The sequence below is a fragment of the Centropristis striata genome, chromosome 7, assembly GCF_030273125.1.
Source record: "Centropristis striata isolate RG_2023a ecotype Rhode Island chromosome 7, C.striata_1.0, whole genome shotgun sequence".
Classification (NCBI taxonomy): domain Eukaryota; kingdom Metazoa; phylum Chordata; class Actinopteri; order Perciformes; family Serranidae; genus Centropristis; species Centropristis striata.
Window position 1 is genome coordinate 25,961,790 of NC_081523.1, and position 22,577 is coordinate 25,984,366.

General features: G+C 40.0%; 1 protein-coding gene across 6 annotated transcripts in view; it reads left to right on the forward strand.

The window, feature by feature from the left end:
- Positions 1–21,172, forward strand: part of pbx3b (pre-B-cell leukemia homeobox 3b) — a 65,885-nt gene extending 44,713 nt beyond the window's left edge. The window contains exons 3-11 of one of the 6 annotated variants that reach the window (XM_059336700.1): positions 5,160–5,401; positions 6,325–6,515; positions 7,506–7,641; positions 8,409–8,438; positions 14,497–14,662; positions 15,254–15,331; positions 15,788–15,900; positions 17,528–17,617; positions 19,509–21,172. In XM_059336700.1, the coding sequence (XP_059192683.1) occupies positions 5,160–5,401; positions 6,325–6,515; positions 7,506–7,641; positions 8,409–8,438; positions 14,497–14,662; positions 15,254–15,331; positions 15,788–15,900; positions 17,528–17,617; positions 19,509–19,601 (1,139 nt within the window). In that variant the 3' untranslated portion in view covers positions 19,602–21,172. The remainder of the gene's footprint in view (positions 1–5,159; positions 5,402–6,324; positions 6,516–7,505; positions 7,642–8,408; positions 8,439–14,496; positions 14,663–15,253; positions 15,332–15,787; positions 15,901–17,527; positions 17,618–19,508) is intronic. The other 5 variants (XM_059336701.1, XM_059336702.1, XM_059336704.1 and 2 more) reach the window with 5 other exon arrangements.
- The last annotated feature ends 1,405 nt before the right edge of the window (positions 21,173–22,577 follow it).

Sequence of the window (22,577 nt, forward strand, 5' to 3'; positions counted from 1 at the left end):
CCCTGTGATCCCTCCCTTACCCCTAGTACTTCCCTGTGAGGTGAACAGAGACTGGCATCTCCGCTGGTTAGTTAGCTAGATGCTAACTCCGAACCAGAAAATCGTACAGAAAATGAGCGGTAAAAAGTTGCCACTCATCTAGTGATAGTAATATGCTTTGCTACACTGTGTCAAGAAGGTGTGGATGAAGCAATAGGTTGTAAAATTTTTACTCATTTAGCGGCCGGCTAGTGAGCTTGCTAGAGGACTCAGTTATTATTCTAGGATACAATGACATTGTCCTGTTTTCAAGCTGACTGTGCCGGGCCCCAACAAATATCTGTAAACACTACAATGTCTTTGTTTTAACTTCCATTCCATTTATGACCATCAGCCACCACTGCCAGCTTGCATGCGTCTGAATTAAAACACAGTGTAGCAGTGAAACAACTGCTCATCAACAAGTCAGCACATTTTATGTAGCGGAGTCTGAGGTTGGTTGCCCGGTTTTGTGGGTCTGAAAATATGGCCACCCTGCTTGACATCATTTTATTTTGTAATGTGTAGGTATTTTTATCTTTTAAAAGTAAAGTTTATGATAAAACAAATATAGTCTACTTATAAATGAATTAGTCTCTCATTATAGTGGTTTGCCATCTAATGGACACAATTACTCAAAAAACTGATATTCAAATAGTTTAAACCTAGAGTATGTGCTTCTTGAGAAAGAATATGCAAACATATTTTGTCTCCCAGTGTTGACAGCCGTACTAAAAGCACTGATTGGGTTACATTGCAGCCACATGTATGGGCATTTGTGGAGGAAATGCAGAATGAGCCATCTTCCCAAATGATCCTTTTCAGCTCACTCAACAAAGAAAGTGAAACACAAAGTGGCAAATGTGCTTTGGCTTCCCCACAGTGCGGTATCAGGTATGGTAATTACTCTGCCATTAACATTGGGAATAGTTAATGTGTATTAATGTGTTAATGGCATGTTAATTACTGTACATGCTAGAGAGAGCCCGCAGGCATTCTCTCAGATTCTTTGTGCCATGTGGATGTAGGCCAAGCTTAAAAAAGCCTTTAAGAACATCGATGAAAGAGGATCCTTATGTTTCATTTGTCAGAACAAAAGATTTTCAATGGTAATTTGATCCAGCTCCCCGCTTCTGGAGCTGAAAGTCACTGATCCAGGCGCCACGACAAAGGAGATGATATGAAGTCAAAGGAGACGTGGAACGCGGCTGTAGTGACACTGGCCTCTTTGTGAAATGGATACTCTAAGCCCTCTGTAGTCTCTAGTGTGTTGCTTTGGCAGCGGGTTTTAATAACATGGTGGATTAGAAGCCTTGGATCCTGAGTGCCAAGCCAGAGTTAAAGCTCACCTTGGACGAGCCTCAGTAACAGGCTAGATGCCACGGTCCTCCTCTCCTCCTCCTCCTCCTCCTCCGCTCACACCGTCTACTCCACGGCTTTAAGAGAGATGACCTTTGCAAATATTGACAGAAAATAAATTCTGTTTCGATTAGTTAGCTTTGGGAGACCTTTGCAGATCAATGCAATTAGATGAACAGAGTGTCGATACGTGGCCGGAGCCGTTCACTGGAGGCACCGAGGTAGGAGAGGAGCTGCAGCAGGAGGTCAGGGTTACTTGTAATGAACAGGATGTTTTGGAAACAGTGGTGGAAGTAACTGAGACACAGTGTGTATCGTCAAACACAGTTAAACACACAAGCAGGAGCACTTTGCTGCAATGCACATTCTGCAAGGAGCAGCATTTTAGCATCAAGCATTGAGAAAGTGCAAAAAAAAAAAAAGAAAAGAATCTGAAAAGAATTTATCTGCAAGAAGCGCTGCTCTTCCAGTGAATTGTCTGGCATCTGACAGTGCATTCAGTGCAGCAGAATGAGGTGGTAGGAGCCCAGAGCCACCCCTTCCCTCTTCAGCAGGCCACATTAACCCAGCAGGGCTCTGCCTTTATGGCTCTCCTGCTCACACTTCAGTGATGAGAGTAAACAAGCAGCGGGCCAAAGGTCAGCTAAGCCCACAGAATAAAAGAGGGCACAAGGGGAAAAAGAGGTGGGAGGAAAAGGAGAGCGGCCCGAGGCAGTGCTCAGATCACTGTCAGGGCTTCAAGCAGGGAATGATGTACGAGACAACAGCCCAGAACCGGAAATGATTATAAACAGAGAACAGGGGAGAGTATATGAGAGAAAAGGGGCTGCATTGTCTTTATCTGTCAAATTTGTTACTTCCTCGGATCTGATACCAACGGTGAAACCTGTAAAAAATGAAAAGAAGAACCACCCCTGACTGATAGGGATGGATTAATCACAGTGTCTCCTTTTGTCTCAGCCACAGAGGAGGAATGAGGAACAATCATAGGCAAGTGCCTTTTCCCCAGCTACTCCACCTGTATTGTTGAATGACAAATGAGGCAGATTAAGGACATGTTACATTATTATAACAATTTCGGATTTTTTTTTTTTTTACATCATTAAATTCGTTCTGGTAATTAAGTGAGCCGGCATCATCAGAGTTCTGTGGAAGAACCAGACCATATATAGATTTTTCATTCTTAAGTTCCAATTGCTCGCAGGCTTTACCAAGGTGACACGACTCCCACACTTTGCCTTTGCACTGAGATTAATCCCACTTTGACTGTGGAGGTGGATTAGAGCTAAACTCGGGTGCCCAAACTTGTTTTAATACCCATATCATCAGACAAAAACAGGATAAAGATTTGAGCAGGCAAGCAGCATTGCAGTGCTAGAATGTGACTGTGGCTTTGCAAGTTACTATACAGATTTGTCAACCACACAGCAAATTAAAGATATTATCTCGCTCCAGCCTATTTTGTGGGAGTCGTGTGATGATGCCGAGCTTAGACAGCGAATCTGCTCCAACAAAGGTGCACAGATACATTGCACCTGTTGTTAAAATGTTTTTTTCTCGAGGCTATGTTTTCTTATTTTTCTAATTCTTAGTATTTATGTGCTCGAGACGGACGCATCATCCCTCCTCCTGCATGTGCTTTATGAATGGCTAGCCATAGCTGCTGTGGCACAAACACACCCTGGTGGACTCCTGCAGGACCGTCTGCTTCTTAGGGCAGTGCAGTAATCATTTTTATCCTGCTGATTTCCCAAATAGAAATGGACACGTATGATAAAAATGTCACGGCCACTCGGCATGTCAGCGGACTAACAGGATTACATGTCACTTTCTAATGTCTCGCTCTGTTTTCCTTTGCCGTGAATGGCCACATTATTGCACACAGGAACTTTGTGGTAATATATGGTAAGAGACTAGTAGCTCTTTATGGCCTGTGATTATTTAGTTTGAATGAAACCAGTGATTTATGCCCATTTAGCTGAAAAGCCCTGTAAATTCCCTCAGCTGCATTTCCCCTGGATATAGAGTGAGTGGAGTGAAAGTGACAACTGGGTTTGGTGTGGAAATGTACGCTGCGTCCCAGAGTTATATTTAATATACCTGACATGAAAAACATGCCTACCTACTTACCACCACCCGCAGCACACAGGAAAGTGCAGCCCGCTGAGCTTGAGTTGAATCAGAGAGTGGGAGTAAATACTGAATTAGGAAAATATGAGCTGTAGTGGCAGACAAACCACCAGCTATTAGAGCACGTTGAGATATGTAGCCAGGCGTCTGGTCAGTCAACGTTTGAATCATGTGCCATTTTGTTTTTCACGCTGCACAAACTGGAAAAGAAACAGTCGAGTCTGTCCAGAACGAGAGCTTTGGGTGGAGTTGCGCAGATGCAGTGTGATGTGGATGAGGGTTAGTGGAGCAGCGGCATATTGTCCACATGGATGGCTTGGCTCTGCAAAGCCTGATGGAGCCTTGTCCAGCATCTCAATGTCTCCAACACAAATAGCCACATTCATCCACTCCTCTCTCACACCATTACACCTAAAAGACTCAAAGCCAGCCGATCCATAAATAGAGGCAAATTTGTTTTTCAGTGGCGCTGCAAGTGGAACAACAGAGATGAAAACATCACAGGCTACAATGTGATGTGTTTCCTTTTTTTTATTTTTTTATATTCAGGAATGTGTTTATAAGAAAAATAGAAAGAATAATGTTTCCTCTCTAGTATTTGGCTGGTGTGCAGGGTCAGTCGGTCAAAGCGTGGTAAAGGGCTCCTCTGATTGCATGCCTACTGGCTGACACAATAGAGCCACTAATCTTCTTATTTAGAATCCAGTGGCTGGCCATATCTTAATGAAGCTGTAATGAGCTGTTGAAAATCCCTGAATTGCGGGAGGGATTATTGAATTGAAACAACTCTGGTAATCATAACGTTCGAGTAGCCACTCAGTATTTACTGCCCATTGAGCCACATTTTTATCCACTTATTAGAGTGGATTGCTCCAGCTTGTTTTTGTTGTAATTCTGACCCCGCAGTGTTCTTTTGTTTGTTTATTCTCTCCGTTAAAGCCGGCATAGTGGTTGCATTGCCAATGCATCAAGGTGTGCATGTATGCAATCTGCTGGGTGATTACGACTTGCTGACAGACTGGCGAGACAGAAAAGCAGAGGAAATAAACAGCGGGGTCGGAGAGCGAAAGCAGAATTCATGAATGAGCACTTTACATAAAATTGACTGCATGCTCATTTCACTGTATGTAGATTTTTACTTCGCCTGCACATTTTCATCACTTCTTAGAATATTGCAAAATCAGAATAGTAAAATAATACAAGATTTAAACCCTATAAGCAAATAGAAATGAGGTTTTTTTTGGAGTTCCCAGCATTCACTGTGTCAAAGACAGAGACACTCACTCGAGGTATAGTTTTCTGTTTAGCATCTTTTCGCAGAGTAGAAGTGCCACTTCACCATTGAGCATTTGTCAGTTTATGGATGTTGCTGTCATGTCAGGCTTCCCGTACACAGTGTGCAGCGCAGTGTGTAAATAAAAGAGAACAGGCATAGACATGAGCGACAGGAACACAGCACATACACAGGAGGCACCCGGTTCATACCTGCAGGGGAAACATCACACTATAGCAGACTCTGCAGACATAATGCTTTAATTGCTTTTATCAATTCATTTTTTGATCTGTTCTACATTTATTATTAAAATGATTTGTATTTAATGTCCCTGGATGGCATTAGCTGACCCTTTGTCTCTGTTTTTGTGTCGCTGCAGGTCTCAGCATCCGTGGTGCCCAAGAGGAGGATCCCCCAGACCCCCAGCTCATGCGTTTAGACAACATGCTGCTGGCAGAAGGTGTGGCGGGACCGGAGAAAGGCGGCGGATCGGCTGCCGCCGCAGCTGCAGCCGCGGCCTCCGGCGGAGCGGCCGACAACTCCATTGAACATTCCGACTATAGAGCCAAACTCACCCAAATCAGACAGATCTACCACACGGAGCTGGAGAAATACGAACAGGTGAGTTTTTAAGATCTTTCCAAGAACGGCTTCACGATTCAACACCACCGCTTCCAAGAAAAGGAAAATAACATCAATTTTGTTCTTTTTTTTCGCCCATCAAGTGACTACCAGCTATTTGAATTTCAGTTTGCGTTCAAATGCTGCAGCTCATACTTCACTTGAGAACAGCTTATTCCTGCATTAGCAAGAAAATTGCAGGGAATATGCATGATGGGGGAGAATGTGTTATCAGCTCGGAAAAGAAAAAAATTGCAGTATTATTCCGTGTGTTGTAGCTGATTATACAGATTCAAAGGAGAGCTGTAGTCATCTGTGTTAAATGAAAGTATGATCAGCTGCTTCACCTAGCACTTTGAGCCTGCCATTAAACACAGGCATTATGGGTGAAAATAGAAGGTGTAACAGTGATGCCTCAGCAAGCCAGAGAGGTAAATTAGACTAATTTACTCTGTGCTCTCTGAGAGAGGAGGTGGGTACGCAGGGGCACACAACACTTCGCCTGGAGTAAATGCATCTTTCTTAAGGGTGTTTCCAGGTTTTAATTATCTAAATGTAAATACTTAACGAATTTTACTCAGAGTAATGAGCTAAAGTGTGCACTACGTAAATGAGTTATTCTAATTAATCATGTATGAACTACTGGTTTAACGAAAAGCTGTTTAAATTCGCCTTGCATTAGGGCCTGGCCACATTGCAAATTTATATTCAACGATGACTTCACCTATTATGTCATCAATGTAATATATAAACAGCGCACTCTGTGGAAGCTTTTAAAGAAAAAGTGCTTGCATGTAATAAACTTCCTGTATGAAAAATGTGCTCAAGTTGAGTCAAAGAGCTTTTGGAAGTTCACCGCTGTGACTTGGGATGTTTACAGAACTCACGTTGGCTGCACTTTTTGTCTCTCTGTCACTTGGCAGGCATGTAACGAATTCACTACCCATGTGATGAACCTGCTGAGGGAACAGTCTCGCACGCGGCCCATCTCGCCCAAAGAGATTGAGCGCATGGTGGGAATCATCCACCGTAAATTCAGCTCCATCCAGATGCAACTGAAACAGAGCACCTGTGAGGCTGTCATGATCCTGCGCTCCAGATTCCTTGATGCCAGGTCAGTGGATTGTATAGTATATATATATTCATGTGTATTTGGTATCCAGAAAGTTTTCTGTATGACCCATATAAGCAAATCCAGTGGGCGAGGTCATTTTTAGACTGTCTGTAGGTCGGAAAGTTTGTTTTTTTCCCCACTTTTCTGGCACAGCACACAGTATGAGCACTGCAGAGATGCATGATTTTAATTATGTCCATGTTCCATGCATTATCCATTTTCAAGACAATCATGGCCCCACACCTGAGAACAGTTAAGACCAAATGAAACGGGGGGCCGAGTCATGCTTAATGGATGGAGGGGAGGTCATCAGCAGGTGTTGTGGATTAGTCTAATCACTAACAGTGTGGTGCAGTGTGGCGCTCCGTGGAGAGCGGCTCAAGTTTGGGCCAAACAAGCCAAGTGGAAGCACATTTTGCTGCCCACTGCCTGTGTGAAGCGCAGTAAACAAGGCAAAATAAGCAAATGCTCAACAACATGATAAGTAGTGCCCTTGGGAGGGAAGGGGACCCAGATCTAGTTAGAGTTTGCTTGTTTCTACTGGAGCTCCCTGGGGCTGTGGCACTTCAGGAACAATGCTCAACTGTGCATGCCGTGATTTCTATAATGTACCGAGATGCACTCCGACTGGGCTTTGCGCTCCATCACAAAGCCCACCCATCCGCTGCACTAAACTCCACACATTACACGCTTGGACTGGAGATTGGAGACCAACAGACCAAATTAAACATTGTATGTGTTTTGTGTTCGTGTGTGTATGTGCTTGTCACTTTATTGGTCAGAGTCTGTTCTTCTGTGTGTTGACGAGGCTCTTGGAGCAGGACACGATATCCTACTCCTGAGGGGCCCTCGGAGCCCATTCCTCATTATTTTCACCATTTATGTGTGAGATTGATTGTGCAATTTGTGCGATCCAAATGGATGAGTTAATGCTGGTCCCCGCTAATAGGCTCGCCCGGCCTTTTTTCTCTCGTTGTGCTCCCCACTCAGGCGGAAAAGGAGAAACTTCAGCAAGCAGGCGACGGAAATTTTGAACGAATACTTCTACTCGCACCTCAGCAACCCGTACCCCAGCGAGGAGGCTAAAGAGGAGCTGGCCAAGAAGTGCAGCATCACAGTTTCCCAGGTGGGTAGTGCTCATCTAACAGTAGCTGGTGGGTAATCAGGGTGGGGAAAAGGCTAAAGCCTAGAGGGATAGTTACCGTAGGTCACACCACCAAGACACAATGTCCTTAGCTAACCTTGACATTGTGGCTGCCTAATGATGCTTCAGTCAAGGCTGGTCCCAGTCAGTCAGAGCAGGGCCACAGGGAGGGGAGGCCTATATCATCTTGGCCTCAATCAAAGCACTATGCTGTCCTTCCTTAGCAGCCCCAACGCTGGGTCCCCTGCCATTTTTCCCTCTCATTCCCATCCACCATGTGTGCTCTCTCTGTTGCCTGGTCAGTCGCTCAGGTCATAAGCTGGGAAGAAAAATGGCATCATCCATTACTTTAAGAAAAGCAGTCAAAGTCTGGTGCTTCACACATGATACTGGCTATTTATTTGTATGTTTGCTGTTCAAGTGACCTTGCAGGACTCTGCTAATTCACAGTTATATGTTATACATAGCACAGCCTCCTTGTCGGGTAAACCTGAAGGCAATATCTCTCACACCAAACCCCCACATCCACAGTGTTATTATCCTGTGCTCTCTTTTTCTGCTATGATTGTGACTTAGATTTTTTTTGATACTCTATTGTTCTATGGTTGTCCTCATGAGGCACTATATCACAGAAAATGAATCTATACAATAATCTGTTTTTTCTGTGTGGGGAGGGGGTGTTGAGGGGTATATTGAGTGTAGTCATGAAGAGTCAGATACTGTAAAAGCCCATTCTTTTTTGCCTTCAGGGGGTGGGAAGCACCATCACAGTATCACAGGTATGTCATAACTTCTCCTGATCCACTGTTTTCATTTTTTTGTACCTCCTTTGTTTATGTATGTAATAGCCTCACAGTTTTTCCACTGCACAGAACCTTCCTCCCTCACACTATACTGGATCAATGCTAATGTTACCATGAATTACAGTATTTCAAGTTTTAAAAAAAGAGTGAATAATCAGCATAACATCCCACCTGTAAGTCCCACAACAACACAGACTATTTTTAATTCATTTTTAAAGCTACACACCCATGTTCTCACCATATTATGTGTGTACAAATGTGTCACATGACTTTTTTACTTTTTGGCTATTGTTTACTACATTATTTATTTATTTTTGTTTGTTGTAGAGCGACTAATTGTGTGGTCTTTTGAATCTTCAAAATGATTATTCAACTGATATTTAAACCCACACCTGCCCTGTGAGCCCCTCTTTTACACTGTGACTGCCCAGATTCTATCACCCCCTACAAGCAGCCCAACAATCTGCCAAAATGCCATATGTAATTTCATTCTTCATACTCACATGTACATGAATAAAGCATGGAAAATAAACCAAATAAACAGAGCAAAATATCACAGAGAAAAGAGCAAGATCAACATGTCCGGTGCCAATTTACAATGTTTATATATTTTTATGTTGCTGCACTTCTCCCATCCAAGTGGACCAATTTATATTATATTTCTAATAAATAATTTGCAGCATTCTATATTGTCAGCTTAGGGTCAATGATGTCGTTTATGACTCCAAAATATATAACTGTCTTGCTGTTCCAATGAGCGATGCAGTGCGAAATCCAGTTATAAAACAGCGGTGTCCTTTTGGAGACTTCACCATATTGATAAATCCAACTCTGAATGTTAAAAACAATCATATTTAGCTGTTCATTAGCCGCCAATAACGCTTTCTGGTGAGACTGTCGATGAATTAGACTCTGTGTTCCTAACATGGTTAGAAACAAATCCGATACAATGACTGGAATAGCATATAATTATTATAATAATAATAAAATTGTGTAGGTTTTCCTTTGCACATTTTGATAGTATTAAACTCCATGCACAGGCCGCATTGAACTGGAAAATAATTACAAAATTTAAAAAATGATTATTGAAATGGAAACTGTGATCTATAGTTCAGTACGTTTAAGCCTTCAAAAAATGCCCAAATCAGGAAAAGTGATGGGTTGAATGTTTTGTACAACCCCAAAAAGTTGGGATGCTGTGAAAAATGTAACAAAAATAGAATGCAATGATGTGCCAAATTTATTTAAACAGTTATTTACCGTCCTGGCTGTTCTAGTGTTAAAGAAATGGCCACGACCCCCACAAATGGAGCTCCACTCTGTTTTCTGAGTGCCTTGCGAAAAAAAAAGGCCACTGTTCCAGTTCCCATGAGAACAAATCAGTCTATGCAGAAATTAGAGGGCTTTTAAAAATTCACTTCAACTCATCTCAGGCCCCATTAGTGGCGTACTCCTCGACCGGCGGAGGCCACGGCAGACATTCTTATTGACTTATTCTTAGTGCTTTGGCTCATTTTAAGTGAGTAACAAAGTCTGAGGCCCGACATGATACCGAGTGCGCTGTAAGTGTGTTATCCCTCACCGTGCCGCAGCCCTTTCACAGTGGCAAACCGCTCTCTGTGGCCACTCAAAGGGCTCCGCTGAGTCATTTTTCAAACACCCACAAGAAAAACATTTTTGCGGGCTTTGTTGATTGCACGAGCAGTTCATTAAGTAAAAACCATCCGTCGTGAATGGTATGCCAATATCTGTCTGCGGCTATGCTCGATACATCATCGCTGACGAAACACCCTGCATCACTTCAGCAGGGATCATTTAAAATGCAAGTTATACACAGTCACAAAGCCTCCTTACCTCTGGAGATCCCTGCAGATTAAATCCAGTGTTTTACTTCTATCTAAATGCTGCAGTGATAACCTTAAACTTAAAAGAAACATGTCAATGTGTCTGATTTGATTCATACTGAACCCTTAAAGTTAAATGAGCTATCGACATTGTTGGCTCTTTAAATGCAGAATGCCTCTTGTTCCCTCTGTCACTCTGCATGCACTGTGCTGAGCTCCTGAATGAAGGCATGGGAGTGGATGGTTGTGGTTTACAGAGGTCATATTTGATATAATGACTGCTAATGGTTCAATATTTAAAGGAGACATATTATGTTCATTTTCAGGTTCATTTTTGTATTATGGGTTTTTACTAGAATATGTTTACATGCCTTAATATTCAAAAAACACATTATGTCTCTCATACTGTCTGTCTGAATATATCTGTATTCACCCTCTGTCTGAAACACTCTGTTTTAGCGCCTGTCTCTTTAAGACCCCTCTCCTGAAAAAAGGCCAGTCTGCTCTGATTGGTCAGTGTTTCCAAGTCTTCCACATCTGCGCTCTCAGCGTCTCTGCACCTTCATTGCAGCCGGGGATTGACTGTAACGGCATTATAGCAACACTTTCTACTTATATATCGTACAGTTGTGACATCACAACCTCACAGAAGTCCTGACAGCTTGTTTAAAGGCACATTTTCTGAATACGGGCTTTGTGTATTTCTCTGTGGATTAAGCCTTTTGATACTTTCACAGTATTTACACAGCACGTAGACCTGCTTTATGATTTAAAAAAATACATTAAAATTTCACTCTTTACAATATGGGACCATTAAGGCAGATTCCTGTGCCGAGACTCATTTACATTGCTTACATTTTTCTTTAGAGTGACACTTTTCAATATTTCAGATCCTACTGAATTTAGAGAAGCTAAGACTTGAGCTCTTATTCATTATTAATGCTGCCTGTATAATTGATGCTATCACAGCTAGTGAGACCACCTTTGTATTTGTATTTAAAGCTTAAGGCATTGTGATCTCAGATATATTGAGATCATAGACAGACCATGCATTGCCATACATTGATTTGCAAGGAGTATTGACCTGAAATAGGGTGAAATAGTTTGAATTATTAACTACAGCTCCGCGGCCTCTCTAGTGGGCAGCAATGAAGCCAACGATATCGTGTTCTTTCAAGGAGTCTGCATGGTCATTATACAATCGCTGCCTTTGAGGCTGCTGATGTCAGGTAATTCAATCTCACAACCTGGCTCTCACCACACATAGGAGTCAATTGAATGCATGGCCTGCCACAAGATAAAAGGGAATTAGTTCTGTAGATTGGGTTGTGCTCCACACCTTACAGTGCCATGCATTTGTTCAATATTTAGCTGAACTCGAGAATCACTAAAGCCAGAGTTCAGTGGGCAGGAGAGAAATGTGGAGCAGAGGATTTCATGCCAACTCTGCTGAGCTTGTCCATGCTTGTAACACCATATAGTGGTGGTGTACAGTCATAACACACTTTTTCATAAAAAATGAGAGCAGATTAAAGTAATTAAAGTTTATGTTCAACTTCTAACTTATATAAATGCTCACAGTTCAATTTAAAGCGCTAGGAGCATCCATCACTGCTGGTAAAAGAAAGTAAACCAGTGTCTATCTACCACTGTCAACTTTCAGACTTAATGATACAAATATGTCTTTATGTGCAAACAGCCCAACTGACATGTTAATAAATGTAGTTCTGTGTAATACACTGTTCGCACGAACATTTTGTTAAATTAAACAGACTGATGAGCGTTGGAAAACATTTTCTATCATTTCCGGGGGTTTTCGTGAGCACTTTGTGAGCTGTCGAAAAGAGCGAGAATATTGCATCGTCTTTAGCTCCGCAATCCACCATAAGCAGGTTAAGTAAAAAGGATGATGGCCAGGGCTTTCATTGCTTCCAATTAAACCTTGCTTGTTAGTTTAACCTCTAGGTAAACCCATCAAACAATTGATGTCAAGGAAACCCTGCCAACAGTGGGCCTCGCCTGAATGGTCATTAATTTTAATTGCCTAGATATTAAAGATTTAGAGCACAGAGACGTGCGGGATAGAAATGATCTGATGTCCTGCAAATCCAGTCAGTTTTTACGCCACAGCATTGGCGGGCTGCTGGGGATATTAAAATTTAAGCACATGGGTGGAAATTAAATAAAGCGTCATTAGGGGCAGCTGCTCTTTGGCTGGTCCAGCCGTGGGCTGCAGGGTCTGAGAGGGGGGTAGCAGCGCAGCGACAAGACACTCTAATTTATAGAAGCATTAAAAACAAGCATCATCTCATTATTATTCCACTGTTATTGCAGAGCCAGCATTCACACATAAGGTTCACCCCTTCATACAACTTTTCAGCATCTGACTGATGTTGGATGTGATCATTTCAATTCGACGAAATTAGCATTTCCGACTGCTCTAAATCTGAATTTACTCAGTTTCAGACGTTAATTTATACTCAATACTTCCCCTGCCTTAAGAGTTCCATTTTACTTTGGTGAAATGTTTCTTTTTTTCCTACTTAAACACATCAATTAACACTGACTGCCTTGATAATGTGTGTTTACGGCTTCACATGTCTGCAGGTCTTCACCCTCTTACTCTTGTTTTTGATAATTATAGACAAAAGTTGCTTCCCGTATCACTGAGCATGCATGTTAACACACACATTCACACCCACACGTTTCATTGCTGTATTAATGCTATTTTTAAAAATTAAAGCATTTATGCACAGCTACGGAGCCAAGCCATTAATTAAGGCAAACTGTTTATTAGATTATAAAGTGGTATAACCCATGTGCATCCCTTTAAAAAACTCCCTCTTGTTGCCTTAGAGGACAAACGTGTCTGCGTTAAACGATTGCCATAAAATTATATTAATATGTTAATATTTTTCTGCAATTAGTGACACAAATCTGTTAACCAACTTCAGTACTGATCATAATTACCAAATATTCATTCATTTTCAGAATTCTCAGCCAGTTTGTTTACAGGATGCTACTGTTGTTATAACCCCCATAACATTTTCTGTGTATTAAATGCTAAGGGATTAGGTTTTTTCAGTATGAGATGCTTTGATGGTTTTTTGTTTTTTGTAGCGACCAGAATAAAAAAGTCTCTGTTGTTACCTACAAAGTCAAAAATGTCCTTTTTATAAAACTGCTATTAAAAAAAATTCCTCATAGTTTAATTTCTAAACTATGCCAGTGCTGATCATAACTACTAAATGTTTAATCATTTTCAGAATTATAACATTTTTAAATGCTAGTTTGTTCAGTTACAGCCAATTTTGTTTATTATGAAAAAAACAACCTTATTTTCTGGAAACAAAATGCTCAGGGGATCTTTTTGTTGTTGTTTTGAGTCTGGGTTATGTCAGTGACAAGCAATAACATTGCATCAAACACTGTAATGCTTCATAATACAGCAGCAATAACCAGAGTGGAAACCAGGTAAATAGCATGTATTTGCCCCATAGGGGAAACATGAGAAATCTGCTTAATCTGGTGGAAAATAGTAAAAGATACAATTTTGAAGCCAGGGCTCTAGATTGAAAGCCTGATATGGCCTGCAATAGCCATGTGATGATAACTAAAAGATAAAATAAAAATTAAGAGACAAAAATGTTCTTAAGGATGCACAACATTTTACTTTTTATGTGAGATATGACTGCTGCCTTACTTTACTTCCCCCTATAATAAATCACTCAAACTACACTTAACTAATTGTAACTGTATTTACATAAGGTGTCAATCACCCAGACTCACTGATCTGGAATCAGTCAGTATTCTTTAGAGGGTAATATATGAACATTAATATATATCCGCTGAGGGAAATGTTAGGTTTGTATCATATGAACCCTTATATCAGAAATATATATAATACATTGACTTAAGTGTCTGTGCAGAAGGAGCCCCTTGTGTTTTAGTTTTGTCAGGAGACAGATCCGAGAGCATGTCATGCTCCCATCCATGAGAAGACACAAGTGGCTCCTGATTATGGCTTAATTAGCTTGTGTACCCGGCGGACATTACTGCAGGGGCTGGGAATTGGGTACTTGATGGACCCAAACATGACATCTTGAAACAATCACACTGCTCAGTGCACGGTGCTGTGGCTGCTTGACGTCTGACTCCTCTGCTCCTCCTCCTTCTGCTCTACCACACAGGTATCCAACTGGTTTGGCAACAAAAGGATCCGGTACAAGAAAAATATCGGCAAGTTTCAGGAAGAAGCCAACCTGTATGCCGCCAAGACTGCTGTAAATGCAGCACACGCTGCAGCCGCTGCAGTGCAGAACAGCCAGGCCAACTCCCCTACCACACCTAACTCCGGTAGGCACTCCTGCATATAGACAACAAAAAAAAAAAAAAAAATCTGCCCTCTACCTCAGCCCTTAACCCGCTGCCTACCTGCCTCACTCTCTCATGCACCATTCACACAGGCAAGAGTGACAGGCTCTGCTCCCAGCTTGGGGATCACAGTGTCTCCTGTCTATAAGACAGTTGATGCCAAGCAAACTCATGCATAAAGAGAGCGTTCCTGACTTGTGAACCGAGAACACATGTATTTTTGGCAAAATAAAAAAAACAGAAAACAAGAATTCAGAAGGATGCCAGTGGGATTTGTTTTCCCTTGACTTTCTGTCAACTTCCTGTCATTTGTAATGTAATGGTATGTAGTCCCACTGAATGGTAGTGCTAAATAAACTGACACATAATTGCTGGGAGCATTTTACCTACAGTATTATATCAAAATGGCATTATATACAGTTCATTTTGAATTAGAGTCATACAAAAACACAGCCTAAAAAATGGGGGCATGTTTAGTCCGGATTAATAGTAATGTAATGCTGAGTTTGGACTAGGTTGACCTGCGTCGGGATGTGGTAAGCTTATGAAGTGGTCCCTTTTTCTTGCACCCAGGATTCCAGATGAAAGATGAAGAGTTTCAGCTGGATTCTGCAGAGAGCAAAAACACTCTTTTAACCAACATGTTTACTGGTACTGGTCTTTTCATAAGCTTCTTATTGTCCTTGTCATTTACCATGTGATACCTCCCTGCCAACGTTAGATTGGAAGTAGGTGATGTGGAACAATTGGGAGCTTAAGCGACCAACCACATATAGAACTACCCCCCCTCCCCTCCTCTCCCTGCTCCTTGTGTTGTGTGATTTTCATTTCATTTGTGTGTACTGCATTTGTAAAAAGAAAAAGAAAAATCCTCTTCAGTCTTTCTGCATATCATCCTCTTCTGTTTGTTTCTTTGCTTCCCTTTCCTTTCCCTCCCTTCACTCCTGTAGTTGCCTGCTTTATGGGAGTCTTTCTTCAGTGTATTTGTCTGCCTGAGTTTGGGTCTGTGTATGCAGACACGTGCGTGGTGCGTGTGTGTTGTTTGTGCGTGTGCTTTCCCTTTATAGCCTTCTCATGTATTCAGCTACTTACATCCTCCCTTTCCAGGTTCTTCAGGTTATTTTAACCTCCCAAACTCTGGGGACATGTTCTTGAGCATGCAGAGTCTGAATGGGGATTCTTACCAAGGGGCACAAGTCGGAGCCAATGTACAGTCACAGGTAGGATCAACAATCAGGGACAGTTCCTGACTCCCAGTGCAGAGAGCTGTCCTTGTCTTGCCTGTGTACTGAGCCATCCACAGTGCAGTCTGAAGCACATAAAAACTAGAAAATAAGAAAAAACACGCTGCTCATTCGACGGGCAGTTCAAATTACCACAGCGAGGCCTCCTATAACCTCCGATTGACTAAAGTGTTTACTGACTATTTCGCTTTGGATGGAATATTTTGGCAGCCAAAATATAATCCCACCCCACTGCTGTCATGCCGCAAAAGCAATTCCCTGGTTACTATTCCAAACATCCAACATTTTTGTGAATGCATTTGGCTTTGACTTGAACTCTTGGGTTGGTATTGGGTTTTTGGTACTGTGTTTCCCCCTTTTTTCTGTATTCTATATTGCTATCTTCTTGTCTCATCCTGTTATTGTTTGTTGTTGATGTCTTCCATTTTGTAAGTTTAATGCAGCTGCACAACCGAATAAAAAGAAAGAGCTTATTTGTTATTAAAGTCAATATATAAGCTAATTTAAAACATATATAACACATTTGTTACATTGTTTTCATCAGTGTTGGGGAGTAACCACTTAGATGTAATGAAGTTATGTCATTAAATTACAAAATAAATGTAATTGTAATCTGCTTAGGGCTGTTAATCAATAAAAAAATAATTAATGACATACTTTGCTGTGATTAATCGCAATTAAAGGAGCTTGTATAATGGATATTTGTCTATAAAGGGCAGACTCATGACTAGCCATGAGACCCATTTCTATTCAGATATCTTAAGGTCAGAGGTCAAAGGACACCTTTGAAAATGGACACGCCAGTTTTTCCTTGCCAAAATTTGGCATAACTTTGAAGCCATATTAAGCCCTGTTTTCGTGCTACAGCACAGAATTTTTATTTTGTGGTAATTTCAGATTTTTGAATTAAAAATACTTATTTTGACATCTGTAACAGTTACTGAAAAAATGTAATTAAGTGTTATCAATTAATATGTTTGTGATTACAAAAGGGTTACATCCAAATAATTTAGTTTTGGTAAACAGCTTATATGTAGAATATAACATTTATTCTATTTATTTGCATTTTTTTCCTTCACATATCTGGAAAATGCAGGTCAGCAAAGCAAACAATTTTAGGTGTTTGAATCATTTGATAGAAAAGTAATCAGAAAGTAATCAAGTGCAATAATTTACACAACTTAGAAAAAGCAATTATAAAGTTAGATTACTTATTACATTTTAAGAGAGTAACAAGTGTCTTTGAGTGTTATATAAATCGCTATATAAATGCAATGTATTATTATTATTAACTAGTAATCTATGACATACTGCATTTAAAAAGCTTCCCAACACTGACTGTCATTTCTGCTTTTGTTTCTGATTCCATAGCCTGAGTAGAAAGAGTAATAGATCGGAGCATGCTAGTACTGTAATGTCAGTATGCCTTTGTTGTTTCATCAGAAAATCTATTAGCTGTCTTACAAATGTGCTGTCTCAGGAGTCCCTTTGTGATTTCACACTAGTCAGTATCTGTTGCTTCACTGAGCATGTTTACAGTTAGTGTTGACCTGCTTTGAGACACCGAGTTGACCGGAGTGTCCACCTTTGTCTGTCCCCTCAGGTGGATACCCTGCGCCATGTTATCAGTCAGACGGCAGGATACAATGATGCTCCGGGGGGGAACACAATGTATAGTCCACATGGCTTAAATGTAAGTACAGCTTTTATTGCTCACAGTTGTAATTATATTTAATGAAGGTACAGTACAGTTTATTGCATTACACTCATACATGCTAGGGCTGCAACTATTATTTTCATTATGAATAAATCAGCTGATATTTTCTTGAGTAATCCATTAATCGTTTAGAATAGAAAAATGTCAGAAAATAGTGAAAAATGTCTGTTCCAGTTTGTCCAATTTTTTTATTATATTTTTTTTTCCAGACTTAAGCCTAATATCATCATAATGGAGAAAAACAGGAAATTGTAATAATTAAGAGGCTGAAAACAGCATTTTCTGTCATTTTTGCATGAAAAATAACTATCAATAAATCGATTATCAGAGCAGTTGGCGATCGACTAATCGATTAGCTGACTAATCACTAATGCAGCTCTAGCAGACACACAGAGACGTAACCTTACATGTGTTTTAACTTCCTAAATCAGACAAAGCATCCTGTCACCTGATATGAATATCAGTTGCATTAAATAAAATAAAAACATTAATTAAATCTCCAGCTTTACTTTAATAAAATCTGGTTCGACTCAAACCAAAAATGAAATGAAAAAAAACTTAATTTTTGTTCTGCACAGTATCTGTTGTATTTAGCTGTTTGGAAATACTTCACAGAATTTTCCATAGCCTTATCTTCATGATAAAATATGAACATGTGATCGCCCGCAGCCCTTTCCCGACATGAATTCCATCTTCCCTGATGAGGTTTGATATGGCTCCTTTTTTGTAAAGCAGCGCACAATCTGAAGCTATCAGAGTAAAGATTAATTTCGTTGATGAGGGAGGATGAAGAGAGAGGGAGGGAGAGAGAAATGGTATGAGACAGCTCTCTCTCGTTCTCTGCACTGTATCAGAACCTCGGCATTTTGCTCTCTTTATATTGTTATGCCTGTTGGGTAAAATGAACGCATATGCACAGTGTAATAATATTTAAAGTTTGAGCGTCAAAAATAAGGCATTAGATATACAGCAGGGTTACTTTAAATTCCATATTAATGTGAAGAAGAATTAACACATTTTGTGTAAACAAATGGTGGGGGCTGTTGCCAGCATTCAATGCTTTTGGTGTCATTTTGGCTTTGCTGAAGCCTTATTGCTATAAGCTCTTTAGACATGTCAACTCCTACCAGGATCAAGCATTTTCCACTTTCTCACAAGGTTTCTCACTTCCATGTGCAGTGTAGACCTGTGCCTACTGGCTCACCACAGCTCAGCATGATCCAAATGCTAAAGAAGCGACTGACGGCGGCGTGCAACCGCGACAGGAGAGAATCAGAGCGAAATATAGTATAAGTAGTGAGATTAGTCGAATTGTTGCAAAGCTTTTATTTTGTAGCAAAAAAAAAAACCCTTAAGTTCCACATGGATAAATTAGCATAGACTAACCTTTAGCTTTGTTGGTGGTGACGTAGAAGGATCCAGTAAAGGCTAGGTCACGCCTGGAGCAAAGCAAAGTCAGGCTGGCTAAGACTGGCTCTCTCAGAGAGACCCCTGCCCTGTCACTTCCACTCAGCTCCCCCCACCTCACCCGGCCCGAGCCCTCCCTCTTCTTGACTGACAGGAGAATATGTAGCGACAAGCTGTCGGCCCGCTGCCGAAATCTGCTTAGACACTGATTTCAGGGACTGCTCCCATTGGTCTGGACAAATTTGTTTTCCAGGATGCTGATGCTACTGTAATGCGAAGACTAATCACGCAGCATCGTTTGTGTGTAAAACATGTTGATATCAGCTGACACATTAGTGCACCCAGAATCCATAAGCCTCATTTCCATTTTGGGAGTGTTGTGTTACATTTTGGATAAAAATGTACAAAGCTCATATTGCATTGAGTGTGTGATTGTAATCTCAACCTTTTTGTGTCCCAGGCTAATGGGGGATGGCAAGATGCAGCGACTCCGTCTTCTGTAATATCTCCGACAGAAGGACCCGGAAGCGTGCACTCCGATACCTCGAATTGATCTGCTATTAATGCATCTTCGCCTCAAGCTGGGCATGGACTCTTTTCACTGGCTGACCAACTGCAGAGGATATACAAAAACAAACAAAAAACACTTTTCAGCAACACATTGGTTTTTCCTGTACTTTAAAAATTTCCCAAATGACCATCGTTAAGTGTTCCCTGATCGTCCGGTGTTTCTTTTCTGTCCGTCTACATGAATCACATATAATCATCAACGTGCTCTTATTTGTTTGTCGTAGAGGTAAGCACACACATGTACAAACAGAAATCAGCCCTCAGATGATACTTTCAGGATAATAAGCTCCTCTGAACTTAAAATACTGGATGACGTGCATTTAATGTAACATTTTAAACGGCCATTTGTTGGATTCTTGATTTAATTACATCTCCCATTTTGATAATTGGCTTCTCTTTCAGTTCTTACAATACATAGATTAAAGCAGCTGTTTCTTTGACTGTAATGTGCTCGCAATCTTGTCCAGCAACTCAACAATGCTACTGTTGACAGCTCAATGGCAGCTTTGTAGTTACTTTCAAGATTTATTTTTGCCTTACAGCCGTATACATTAGTAGAAGGAAATGGCTATTCAAACTCTGGAACATAAAGAAGTGTAATTGATTGCTTGACTATAACATGACACCATTCCATATTTTATAATTTGATGTTTAGTATGTACATATGTAAACATTTTTTTTATCAACAAATCCCCCACAGTATATCATTCCTTCACACAGGAGCAGGCCCCCGTTACACAGGGAAAGTTGTACATAATATAGCTTAAGAGTAATTATACATCCCACCAATCAAAACACAGCTTTATTACCTCATTCAAAATTCATAAAAAACAATAATTTCCCCCATTTCTGTAGCTTAGAGTGCTCACTTACTACCTCTAAACAATATCACCGCCAGTTTCTTTTGCCCTTATTTAATGTTTTTATGTAGTTCTTTTGATTACATCTTGTAACACTGTAAACTCTTCATCCTCTATGTAATCTAATGTATATTTTAATCTTTTAATAAAATGCAGTTGCTGTACCGCAACTTAAAATGACAAAAATAAAAAAATGAAAATGATAACAATATTAATACCATGAAAAAGAGACGGGGAGGAAGGGGAGGGGGGTAGAGAAGAAGAAGAAATTGTTGGTTTGTGGCTTTTACGAAGGGGTGCGATGAACATTGTTGATAAATTAACACCAAACAGTAAAACTGTTGTAAATACTGAAGAAAAAAAAAACATTTTGAATGTTGCTCATCTTGTTACTAAATCATGCGAAAAAAAGAGAAAAAAAATCACTATAAAAACTGTAATGCATAGAGGTTTCAGTATTCAGAACTGTACATTTCCAGCTCTGTTCAACAGGGTTCAAAACTTCTTTTCTCTTTTTTCTATTGTATGTGATTCTGAAACTGAAAAAGTCATGACAAATGATTTGTGGCAGTGATTCTAATGTATTAAAGATGTTTAGTGTTACTTTCTAACCAGACTACGCCCTGGACTGAAAAGTCTTCCTTGTGGTAGTTGTGTAATTTCAAACATGAATAAACCTTTTGCTTTCATGACAGCAAGGTGTGCTTTCTTTTGTTGAGTCAGGAGGAGAGAAGAGACTCTTTCTGCTCTCCTTCACAGACTGGCAATTCATTTAAAGGGACAGTCCCACCAAAAACCTAAAACGTGAATCTGGATTGTTTTGGTGTGGAATAAGATGGCACTCGACTTGTTGTGCTAAAGCACCAAAAAACCTAGTTATACTTTCTATGACACCAATGCATTATAAACATACTAATAATGCATTATAATCTCATTATAGTGATATGTATATATAGTCATATGCACTCAAAATATTCAGATTAACAATAATCAGAACACATTATTAAACATTTTATAAGGTTTATAACTGCTGCTCACTTGCAGACATGTTTTTGCAAGGATCATAGTGTATTACATGTATTTGTTGAAATGTAATTAATATGATATAATATTTTTTAAAGTGCATATAATCACTTATAATGCATTATAATGTGATAGTTTGTCTAATCCTAACTATAATACATCGTAAGTATGTCTTTAATGCAGCAACTATAAAATATGAATATACCTGACCTAATAAGACATTATAGAATGCACAACATTATTGTTATATGGTGTTAGGAATATTTATGAATGCTTGTAGCTATAATTATACACTGCCAAAAGCAAATTATAACACATTAGAAAATCCCTCTAAATTTTATAAGGTGTGATATTTATGAATGCTTATAACTTTAATTATACATATTATAAGCAGATTATCAGTATGTTTATAATGCATTACAGACATGGGCTTCATAGAAATTGTTCCTGAAAATACATTTGAAAAACTCCGCAGCAATTTCTCTTTATTCAGAAATAGAAGATTCACAGACTTTGTTGTGAGCAGAGTCATGTTGGAACTATACTAGAAAGAATAGTTCCTACATGACAATGCTCACAACAAAGTCTCCAACAGCAAAACAATCCAGATTGATAGGTATATATGTATTTTTGTGTCTTATAGATCTTATTTCCCCTCAGTGATAAAATGTTCTATTTTCACTTTTTTATGGAGCTTATTTACTTTATTTACTCATATATCAAGTTTAAATCAACTCTAATGTTTGTAAGTTATTTATTCATCATTTGCATGCAGAGATCGCTGCATATATAAGCCCTGCACAGAGCCTTAGCTCCTGTTTCACATGGTGAATAGAAGACTTAACCTGGTTTGCAGCTACTGTGGAGCTGACATGGTTAGCGCAATTAACTGAAATGTCAGGCACTTCTAATTCAGGCTATTTTGTCTGTCTGTTGTGGAAAGGCTGCCTTAATGGATCATTGGTTACCAATTCCACATGGAGATTGACATCCATTTATTCTCATTTTCTCAGCAGAGTTGTTCATTGCTGTCTTCCTCCTGAGCTCATGTCCACTGTTTATGTGTCTCTGTCATG